Source organism: Engystomops pustulosus, chromosome 3, assembly GCF_040894005.1.
Source record: "Engystomops pustulosus chromosome 3, aEngPut4.maternal, whole genome shotgun sequence".
In the NCBI taxonomy this organism is placed as follows: domain Eukaryota; kingdom Metazoa; phylum Chordata; class Amphibia; order Anura; family Leptodactylidae; genus Engystomops; species Engystomops pustulosus.
In genome coordinates, this window is record NC_092413.1 from 78,102,941 (window position 1) to 78,115,000 (window position 12,060).

The 12,060-nt window shown below is 39.2% G+C and overlaps 1 protein-coding gene across 2 annotated transcripts in view; it reads left to right on the top strand.

Annotated features, from left to right (window-relative positions):
• Positions 1-12,060, top strand: part of SMOC2 (SPARC related modular calcium binding 2) — a 172,812-nt gene that overhangs the window by 104,604 nt on the left and 56,148 nt on the right. For both annotated transcript variants that reach the window (XM_072141169.1, XM_072141170.1), the window contains exon 9: positions 9,032-9,114. In XM_072141169.1, the coding sequence (XP_071997270.1) occupies positions 9,032-9,114 (83 nt within the window). The remainder of the gene's footprint in view (positions 1-9,031; positions 9,115-12,060) is intronic.

Genomic DNA, 12,060 nt, shown 5'->3' on the forward strand with positions numbered 1-12,060 from the left:
CCCACTTTTACCAAAAAAAACCTGGAAAAACTTATTGACTCGTAAATTTAAAAAATTAAAATAGAGACCAATAAAATTACAGACATCAGTTGGATAAGTGTTGTTGAATATTTATTTCAAAGAAAAACAGTAAACTAGCTCTGCAAGTGGAAAAGCAGATCAACAAAAACAATTATCAACAATAACTCAGCAACCAAGCTAAAATACAAAGGTTAAAATCCTTCAAAACTGGATTCCTCTTCATCATCTGTATCTGCAAACAGAGCTTCAGCATTAGCTGGTGTGAGGACATCTGAATAGACATTGTCATCATCACTGAGTTCACAGTCATCACCATCACTGCTGTCATTCTCATACAATGCGCTGTCTTCGCTGCCATCCATAGCATTACTAATGCCACATTTCTTGAAGGCACGTTGCACCATGTCCTCAGGAATATCTTCCCATGCATCACGAACCCACTTGGCTATTAGTTCTATGTCAGGCTTCACCAGATTTCCAACTTTTGTCAGTTGGGCTTGTCCAGATGACATCCATTCATGCCACATCTTCTCACACTGTCTTTGAATGGTTTGTTTAAAGACACATCTAAGGGCTGCAATACAGATGTAAGCCCACCTGGAATGACGGCCAAAGTAACTTGAGAAGACTTTGCCAGTTTTTTTATGTCATCACACATGTGGGCTCTGAACATATCCCAAACTAGCAATGATGTTTTTTTCTTTAAGGCTGCTCCTGGTCGTGCATTCCAGATTTCTTCAAGCCATTTTTTTGTGACGTCTTCATCCATCCAACCTTTAACATGTGCACGTACTGTAATTTGTGGTGGGATTTGACCTTTTTAGGCAAGGTCTTTCTTTTAAAAATAATGACAGGCCGCAGCTTTGTTCCATTAGCCAAACATGACAAATAGTTTTTTCTCCTAAACTTGCCATAGTTCTTATGCTTGGAAGATCAAAGGTCATAGGTGTTTCATCCATATTTCCAATATGTTTTAAGATGAATCCACAATAGAAGAAATGATGTCCGCGCTTTAGGGGATATGCAGGTAAAGCAAAATTCCTTTATTTTGCATCCATATAAAATCCAAAAATGGCAAAAATACAATTGTGTGATGGCCCAGGTATGATGACCTACACGTTTCACCCTCTCTCAGAGCTTAATCATGGTCTCTGTTGTGCAACAGACAACATGTCGATTTTAAAGACCACGCTCCGGTGATGGCGTGTGACGTCACAGCCACGTGACCTGATTCACGTGACTGGACTACGACACACCCACCCCGATACAGCGTGGTATCCTAATACATTAAGAACTTTAATTGGAAGTAAAAACAACCATAATAAAAGGTAAAGGGCTTGATAATTTTTTACAACCATTGACCATGATCACACCGACATTTCTTAGAGACACGAAACATCTACTTCAAATAGTTGATAAAATGGAATGGAGTGAGGGTTTAAGTTGGACATCATGCGATGTTGTAGCTCTTTATTCCTCGATTCCTCATGAACTAGCAATATTGTATCTTTCCAAACATTTGAATGAATTTAGTGTGTATTCTCCACAACTGAAGGAGTTTATTATTATGACAACTCACTTTCTGCTCCAAAACAACTTTTTTATGTTTGATTCTCAGTTTTATTTGCAAGTGGAGGGGGCTCCTATGGGAGCTAAATTTTCCCCCTCCCTTGCAAATATTTTTATGATACAATGGGATATTAAATATATTTTTTCTGAGTTAAACCCTTTTAGATCGTCCATACAATGGTTCTGCCATTTTATAGACGACTTGCTCTGGGTATGGCAAGATACTCATATAGAGTTTGACAGTTTTGTAGATTATATTAACAACAATGACATGAACTTGAAATTTACCCACCATTTTGGTGGTAACTGTATTGACTATTTGGATGTGACAATACGAGGCCACAATAATGATATAATGGTGTCTCCATTCCGCAAGCCCATAGCACGAAATAGTGTTTTACTGTCCACTTCTTGCCACCTTAGGCATGTAGTGGACAATATACCCTATGGCGAATTAATTCGACTTCACCGCAATAGTTCCTCTAACCAGGTTTTTGATACTCAGTTGATAGAATGGGAGAAGAGGTTCAGGGCAAGGAATTATAAACCAGAGGTTTTAGCCTCAGCACGCAAGAGGATAGATAAAGTGGATAGGAACACTCTCCTATTAAATAGAACACACAACAGTAACAAGTACAAATGAAACTCCAAACCTATTACCTTCATAACTACTTATAGTAACCAATTTCATTTGGTAAAAAAGGTCATAACTAAGTACCTGCCCATCCTAGAGCAAAGCAAAGAACTTAAAGATTGTTTGTCAGAAGGTGTTAGATTCATCTCCAAAAAAGCCCCTACTGTAGGTTCCATGGTGTCCCCTAGCATGTTTAAAAGCTGCACTACAGAGGATAAAGACAGAAAGTACACTTGGCTGTATCGTCCTGGTAACCACAAATGTGGTCACCTTAGATGCATAGCCTGCGAACATCTTTTGAACACTGACAGTTTCTCTTCAAGTGTCACTAATAATAAATATAAAATCACCACATACCTAAATTGCAATACTACTTTTGTAGTTTACTTAATATTCTGCATCATGTGCAACATACAGTATGTGGGTTATACCACGAATTCTTTGAAAGTATGCATTAGAAAACACCTGTCAGATATTAAGAATACCAACCTAACAAATATGTCAGCAACCTCTAGGCATTTTCGAGACACCCACAATGGCAACAGTAGCAGTTTTAGGTGGCAGGGTATTGAAAAAGTCAAGAGACCGGAAAGAGGGGGAGATCATAGGAGAAAGCTCATGAACAGAGAAACATATTGGATGTTTGTATTAAAAACAACCCAACCCATGGGAATGAACGTGAGGCAGGATTTGATATTATGTTATCATTAGTTGCATGTATGTGATTGTCCGTTTGTTATTGCTATGAAGAGTTGCAATACTTTTATCTCATTCCTATATTTGATACCTTATAGGTCATGTAGGATTTGAGCGGAGGATACCGCAAACGTTAGTTATATACACCTATTGTTAACTAGAGTCATTCCTATAACTTTGTAAACAAGATTATAGCATGTTTAAACTCCGCATATCAAGGATTATTGGTTTCCTATTTACATGTTTCTCATTGCATAAACCAGTAGTTTAGAACTATTCCCTTTACCTTTTATTATGGTTGTTTTTACTTCCAATTAAAGTTCTTAATGTATTAGGATACCACGCTGTATCGGGGTGGGTGTGTCGTAGTCCAGTCACGTGAATCTGGTCACGTGGCTCTGACGTCACACACCATCACCGGAGGGTGGTCTTTAAAATCGATATGTTGTCTGTTGCACAACAGAGACCATGATTAAGCTCTGAGAGAGGGCAAAACGCCTAGGTCATCATACCTGGACCATCACACAATTGTATTTTTGCCATTTTTGGATTTTATATGGATGCAAAATAAAGGAATTTTGTTTTACCTGCATATCCCCTGAAGCGCGGACATCATTTCTTCTATTGTGGATTTCGTGCCTGTGGTCCGTGGGGCTTTACTGGATGTATCTCGCGCTGGGGGTCAGCCATGCCAGAAGGTGAGCAGGAACTTTGAACTTTTTCTTCCCTTTGCGTTTTAAGATGAATGAATGGAATGACATCACTTTTTCATCAAGATCTTTTGGCAACTTCTGTGATATCTTTGTTCTTTGTCGCAAACATAGGCCCAACCTATTCATGAAGCGGGTATACCATCCTGGTGATACAACAAAATTTTCAATGCCTGGTGCTTTTAATGTGTCATCTTTAGCCAATTGTAGGGCACGCAAGCGAATTCCCATGCGTGTTACGCATTTTGACGACACTCCATAACCCATCTATTCAATTTAGTCTCTAGAGCTCCATATGGATGTGCTAAACCACGTCAAGCTTTTTTTGCCTTTGGAAGCTTTTCTAATTCACCTTTCATTTTCAGCCACTCCCTCACTTGTTTTTCGTCAAACAAAATTCCCTGCTTGCAATACTGTTATTGCTTACTTCTGCTCTGGATACAACCTTAAGTTTAAAACCAGCTTCGTATGACCTGCGTTTTTTTACCTTGGTCCATGTTTTGAAGTACTGGGATCCATTTCTAACTGTAGAAAAGACAGACTTTAAACAAGAATGCCATTGGTATGGTCAAATTCCAGACTGTGATGACTATGTTTGCATAAAGTAGCCTGTCATAGGGCTCAATATACGGTATACTGTACCCGCTGTGTTGTATATGCACTGCATTACTGCAGATGTATGGGAACACAAAACATACAGTAACACAATGTGCAAACTAGACAGTGTGAATATTATGAGCACTAACACAGGCTGATCTATGGAAGCATACTCATTGATGAAAAAGCCCATTTGCGCCTTTTTCTTGTAGGCTCTGTTTTTACGTCTTTCAATGTGTACTCCAAATGACACCTCTACTCAGAGGCACAGCAGGCTGCCATAGGCCTTGGGCTGTATGAATATTATAGCACCTACAAGTCTGCAATCACTTCCTACATATGGTACTAGCATCAGCTTCTTAGGGAAAGGAGTATGTGTCCCTTCTGCTGCTTTCAAATCGACAGTTTCAGGACCTTTGGAGGACCTTAAAAGATCCTGAAATGTCTCTTCTGTGCATGTGTATTGAGAGCAGGAACAGATGTACAAGGATTTCATGGGTGAAGGTTCTTCTCAGTATGGTTTAGGTGTATGGAGCTGTGTTAGGTGTCATTCTTTGTGTCATGAAACGTCGTTTTTAGGAACTGTATGACCTTTTGATCACTTTTTATTACAAATTTTCCTGTGGCAAATCTGTGACAGCAACAACCACGGATCTTTCTGCTGGCTCAATGGTGTATATATGTATGATATATTTTTATGGACAAGGGGGGTTAAAAAGAATAGGAAATTGCTTCACGTACCAAAAAAGTATGTTATGGAGTTAAGATGGACACTGCACAGCTCCTTCAGACAGCCTCAGAGGAAACACTGAGAGAAAGAGGCTGGCACATAGCATGACCTGTGACCTCACATTGATCTGATTGGAGGAGGTGTTTTATGACAGGAGCAGCTGTCCAATCCCTTCCCCATCCTGACTAAGCTCAGCCCTCACAGACTGCAACAGATAAAAATATATATTGTGACACCCTAGGTGAAATATTGTGACTTTCAAAACACTACTGCCATTCTAAAGAACTTTATCTATACAGCATCCATCTTAGCATTTGGTTAGCCCAATAGCATGTAGTTAGGTCTGAGAGCCCTAATCCGCCTCTATTTCTGTTGGCAATCTACAATTGGAATTTGAGTCTGGATCTTTTCCCGGACCATAGGAATGTGGAGAAGACTCTTCTCTAGTCGAGCTAAAGTAAGTTCTCAGTAGGGCTATGGGAAGTGTTCTAAGAAGATACATAATTTTTGGTAAAATATATGTTTTCAAGAGGTTTTTCTCCCAAACCAGGACACTAGTGGGATGGAGAGGGATCTTAATTGTTGGTCAATGTTTTTTAATAGTTTTAAGTAATTCCTTTGGGTCTTTATTGAGGTGGATACCCAGGTATTTTATTGAATGGGAGGACCATGAGAAAGAGCCAAGAAAGCTAATACAAAGAGATAGGTTCTTCCGCTCTTTTGGTATTATAGAGATATGAGCTTCTGAAGCTTGTTTTGGTATTGTTTCTCCCTGGATGAGTTGATTACAAACTTCAGTGAAATATGGAGGAAAGAATGTTTTGCATTTCTTATTATAGATGATTGGCAAGGCGTCTGGTCCTGGGAACTTGCCTGATGGAATAGAGGAGAATACCAATTAAATCTCTTCTCTTGAAAATGGTTTAGTTAGTGTAGCTTTGTCTTCCGTTGACAGTTTGGGGAGGGCCAGTGAGTAAAAGAACGCGCTGATGTGTTGGGTAGTGTGGGAGGCCTGCGTGGGTTGATTTTAAAGATCTGAATTTAATTTTCTGAATGTTTCCACTATCTTATTGGTGTCACACGTGAGTTTTCATCCAGGGGTTGTTATTGAGCTAATGAATTTTTCCTTCTGCCTCTTCACTATTGCTGACATTAATCTGTTCCCTCTATCTCCATGTGCATAAAATTTGCTTTTAGATATCAGGGATAGTTTGGCTGATCTGATGTTAAGCAAATTTTTGACTTTATTCCTGAGGTTGGAGAGTTCCTGCAATGTCTTTTGGGTTTTATATTTTTTGTGTTTATGTTCTGGTTTAGCTAACTGTCCTAACATTGAGTTTAGTAGACGCGTACGTCTTTCTGCAGATAAGCTGCCAAGGAGATAAATTCCCCTCTTACCATGATTTTGTGTGCCTCCCATAGAAAAGGAGTCGACATTCCCTCCAATGCAATAAGTTCAAAGTGTTCCATAGTAGTCCCTTACTGCCGAGTTTAAAAGTCTCCAGGTATCAATCAAGTGTGGTTTGTCAAGGGATTCTTTCATTGATGCAAAAGCCTTATAGGTCAGGTGGTGTGTGCTAGTAGTGTCTATCAAAGGTTCTAGACACACATTGATGTCTCCTCCCACTATACACAAAAACTCTCTTTAAAAGATTCAAACGCTGTCAAAATCTCTGGCTCCGAAAACAAGGTTCCCTCTCAGGTAGAGTGTACTAGAACCCTATTGCCAGAAGTGAGACTCTCCCAACTGATCAGTTGAGGGGGAAGATCAGTACTCCTAGTGGTGTCTTAGAGTCACAACAATCAGAGAGTACTCCCCAACCTCTTAAGTTGCTACTCATAGATATAACAATCAATTATCTAACTAAAGAGCCCCTGTTCAGATGTTGACTGTTTTCAGTGTCCAGTATAAACTTTCTGCAGACATTCTGTCTCAGTCTTTGGTCTTCTTCTTTGTGGGTTTAGGGGTGTGTCTCACTTTGTCCCATGGCTTCCAAATGGCAAGCTCTGGCACCTCAATTTCTTCTGGGATTGGCATCCAGGATGGTACAACAACTGTGGGGATGCCTATGCAGTCCCAGGCTGTTGCAAGCTTTTTTCTTTATAATGACTTGCTTCTTTCCTGCTGTGATAGCGATGCCAAATGGGTAGAGCCATCTGAAAGGGAGATGTTTTTCCCTCAGGGCGTCTAAGAGCGGTTTTAAGATTCTCCTTTTTGTTAGGGCAGAAAGTGCAATGTCCTTTAAAACTGCTGTAGGTTGATCTCCATAGCGGAGGTCTGAGTGTTCTCTTGCCGCTTTAAGAATGCTTGCTGTATCAGTATACCACAAAAGACCGCATACAACATCCCTCGGCGGTTCATTAGGTTTTGGCCTATGTCTCAGCGCTCTGTGGATTCTCTCAATATGTACTGCGTTTGTTTTATCTTGCACAAGTATGTTGGTAAAAGTTTCTGAGGCTACCTTAGGAAGTGCCTCATGGGCTATGTCCTCTGGCAAACCTCACAGTCTGATGTTCTTGCGGCAACTGTGATTTTGCTGATCCTCTGCCCAGAGTAGAGCTGTATTGATATACGTTCTATGGGGATTCATGGAGGAATTCACTGCGACACTAAAGTCTTGGATAACTTCTTGGGCCAGTTCCAGCTCTTCCACGTGGTGCCCAATATGGCGGATATCTGCCTGAATGTCAGAGCTCTTTTGCAATAGGGGTAAGTGCTTGGTACAGTATACGCTTGATAACGTCTCTATAGACCGGGGCTACGGCGTTTCTTCCTCCTATCTCCGCTGTCTCATCCATGCTCTCCAGCTCTGAGTCTCCTTCTGTTTCCTCGGGCTCTGTGGTGTTGGACCATCTTGCTGGCGTGCAGAGCTTTTTCTTTAAAAATTTGCCTAAATCCTGATGCTATTTAGCACTCAGGGGGATCTTGCTTCCCATATTTCACCGTTGTTCTGTTATATAGGCTGTTGTAGCTGGAGGTATAGGAGTTACTCCGGAGGAGCTAGTAGCTTATGCGGCCATCACTCCACAGCTTGGCTCTGCCACCACAGTATAATATTGTATATACTATTGTTACAGTATAATTTTCTACAAGTTGAATGGTATTTTAACTCTCTCAGAACTGTCTCAGACGTAAAGGAAAACTACCAGTGCATTAAACTACCTAAATTTACCTGTCGGCGTCTTCTCCATGATCCCATAATACATCTTCTTAAAGGGCATCTACCACCATGAAGATGAACTGTATGCAAAAGAGCCTGAGGGGCTCCAGGCTCACTAGGTGTTAATGGAGCTTGGAGCCCCTTGGGCTAATTTGCATACAATCTTTTATCCTGGTGGTAGATGTTTAAACCTTGACATTTGGGTGTTCCTGTGACTTTTTAAAAAATCACAGTGAAACACAGGGAAACACATAGTACTATGGGTTAATAATTATGCATGCCTCCAGCAACCATATTTAGCTCCTCTTCCATTCTGGATTTCAGTGACATCATGCAGGAGACGAGCATAAATAATTTATGCATGCTTCCTGAATGATGTCATCGGGCTCTTAAAATCACTTTGAGTGTCCAATGACATTACATGAGTCCATTGAAGCCCTGCCTCCTTATTCCTGGTTGACAGGTCTCACTGCTAAAACATGCAGCTATGTGAAATATAGAGAGAGAGTTCTTTTACATCATTGGCCACTTTATTTCATGTGACCATGATGACATCATCTAAGATGCAACATGCAAATGTATGTATTTTATCACATGAAATGTAAACAGCATCCATGGAGGCATGGATGGAGAATTGAGGTCCATGGAGGTATGCTGTGCTCAAGTCATTATACTGACATGTGATCTTGGGGAGAGTTGAAGTAAATGAAGGTATGCAGTGCTCATGCCATGATACTGACATGTGATCAGATACATACATTGGGTAGACATTCCAAATGTAGACATGACATGTTGAGAATAGGCATGGAACATATAAGATAGAGTTGTGAAGGAAGCATTGTGAATGGTTAATAGGGCTCTATGGTAAAGCATTTCTTGTGGAAAATCTGAAAAAAAGGTTTTGCTTTTCCAGGTATGAACAGCCAAAGTGTGATAATGGTGCAAGAGCCCACCCAGCCAAAGTAAAAGATATGTATAAAGGAAGACAACTTCAAGGTAAAAATGTTTTTAAAAAATGCTAGCAAATCATTTAATCTATCAAAATTTTGACAAATTACTCCTCTATGATACAATCATAACTCCAGATTCATAATGGGTTTTACCTCATTGTTATATCTGATTCTCTCTTTCAATAAAAAAAGAACAGTGCCCATATTGTGATTCTCTTTTTATTTTTCAGAGTTATGGGGTTTTTCTGTTCTGGCATTAATGTAAAGTTGTGCACTTGAGCCATGAAATCAAACAGTACTTAAGTTGTAAACAGTCAATAACTTGGCAAAACTGCAGCAGTAGAAGATATGGGGGTGTTGTTGGATGGTAAACTTAAATCCAAATCAAGTCTGATAAACCAGGGACACTTACTTATAGATCATCTTATATTTCTACATAGCCAACTTCCTTCTAAAATCAACTTTTTAAATTATGCTGATAAGCATGATTGGCCAGTCTCGCCCTCCCCCTGCTTCTTCAGCACTTGTTCAGTCAGCTTGGTTCTATGAGTAAGTGTCCCTGATTTATCATGCTTGATTTTGATGGTAGATTTTCTTTAATTTTAGAGTCCAGAGCAAGGCAGCTGCCAAAAAGGCAAATAAAAGACAAGCTTCTAATAAGCCAAATAAAGAACAAGGCGAGGGCAAGGGGCATCTTCTATGCCTAGAGCAAATGTAGTTCTACCATCACCATAGACCGAGATTATTTACAGTAATAACAGGGAAACTGTGAAACTCTTTGTCATAAAATGTTTTCATGGCAAATGCTTTGTACAAGTTAAAGATAGGCCTGGATGCCTTTCTTGAGAGCAAAAATATCATGTGATATGGGACAGAAAAACATTTATTTAATCTTATACTGTAGTTTGGACTTGATGGACCTGCGTTTTTTTTCTCTGCTGTGTAAGCACTAAGTAATAACAGCTTGTTTGTTGTGAAAATTGTCTGTAGAGCAATTATTTTTTTTCCATACAGAAGGTTTCAATTTTTTTAAATGTATTAAAATAAAATAAATATGCAAATGTGATATCCCCTTACTTGCACCGATCTAAAGAATAAAGGAGACATATCATTTGGAGTGCACAGTAAAAGCCGTAAAAACCAAGCCCACAAGAACATGCCGCACATGATTTTTTTCACCAATTTCACTGCACTATTCCTATTTCCCATGTACAGAGCATGTAATATTACATAATACTGTCACTGTGAAGTGAAATTTGTTACGCAGAAAACAAGCCTACATACAGCTCTGTAAATGAAAAAATTAAAAAGTTAAACATGGCAGTCATGCCCCATTTGCTAACAATAATGGAAGGACAGATTTATGGGCATTGAACAGGTGAAACCAGTAAGCAGATTTTCAGGTTCAACACATCACACCACATGTCTACACAAAATAACAAAAAATAAAAGGTACACTTACTGGGGATTTCCTTGCATTTTTGGTTTTAAAAAAATTGCAAAAAAAACATTGCAAGGACATTTTCGTGCCACTCAGAAATAGTGTTTTAAACATAGAACCACTGCTAGTCCAACATTGTGCAAAGCCCAATTTATGATGTTAGCAATTTTTTAAACTATCAAATGGAGCCTGCCTAAAAATAATAGTAATAATCTTTATTTATATAGCACCAACAAATTCTGCAGCACTTTACAAATCAATGATAAATAACCTTAACGTGCATATTTTTTATTAGACTTTACCACTTTATATAATAGGAGTTCTATGTGCTGTATTATTCTTAAACAAACCCATGTTAACACAAAAAAATGGGAAAAGTTATTGACTTGATTATGAGCCCAGGATGGGAAATTCACAGCCTCCCAACACTAGTGAAATGCCCAACAGCCTCCCCTTACTGATAAAATGCCCCACTGTCTCCTCTCACTAATAAAATCTTCAGCAGCCTTTTCCAACTAATAAAATGCCCAAAAACCTCCCCCAATAATAAAATGCCCAGAAGACTGCTCTCACGAATTAAATATCCAGTGGCCTCCGCACACTAATGAAATGCCCAGCAGCGTCGCCTCAATAATGAAATGCCAAGCTGCCTCCTGGTTGGAAAAACCAGGTCTATTAAAACCAGCAGGTCTATTAAAAATTAAACAAATGTTTATTATGCATAACCAGTGATATTTTTGCTCTCAAGAAAGTAATTCAGTCTTCTCATGAACATGTACAAAGAATCCACAATAACAATCCCCTATGGCAGAGAGTCCCATAGGTCTCACTGTCTCACTGCTCCTACAGTAAAGAATCCCTGGCTATGGTGATGGTAGAACCACCTCTCCTCTAGGCGTAGAGGATGCCCCCTGGTCACAGGCCTAGCTATAAAAAAATCTTTAGAGAGATTCTTCTTCTCATTCAGGTATTTGTACATTGTAATGAGGTCTCTCCTCGGCCATCTTTTTTATAAGCAGAATAACCCCAAATTTAGTAATCTATCAATGTATTCTAGTCCTCTATTTCCCTAATAAGCTCGGTTGCTCTCCTCTGCATCCATTCCAGCTCTACTATGTCCATTGTATACACTGGTGCCGAAAACTTTTCACAATATCCCATGTGTGGTCTGACTTGTTTTACCAGATAATATACTGTTTAGAACATATTTATACTTTTTGTTTCCCCGGCCCAAGTCCATAACCATACATTATACATCTACATTAAACCTCATCAGCCATTTCTCTGCCCATTCCTCCAGCTTCTACAAATCCCTCTGTAATGTTATACTATCAGACTTAGTATTAATTACTTTACAGAGCTTAGTATCATCTGCAAATATTGAAACTGTACTGTGTATATCATAATGAGGTCATTAATAAAAATATCATTAATAAGTTTTCTATCACTAAGCTAATTGCTAACTCAAATATACAGATTTGACCCTAGTCCCAACAGGCTAATTTTATGTACCAACCTTTTTATTCTGCACTTATCAAACTCCTTGTACAA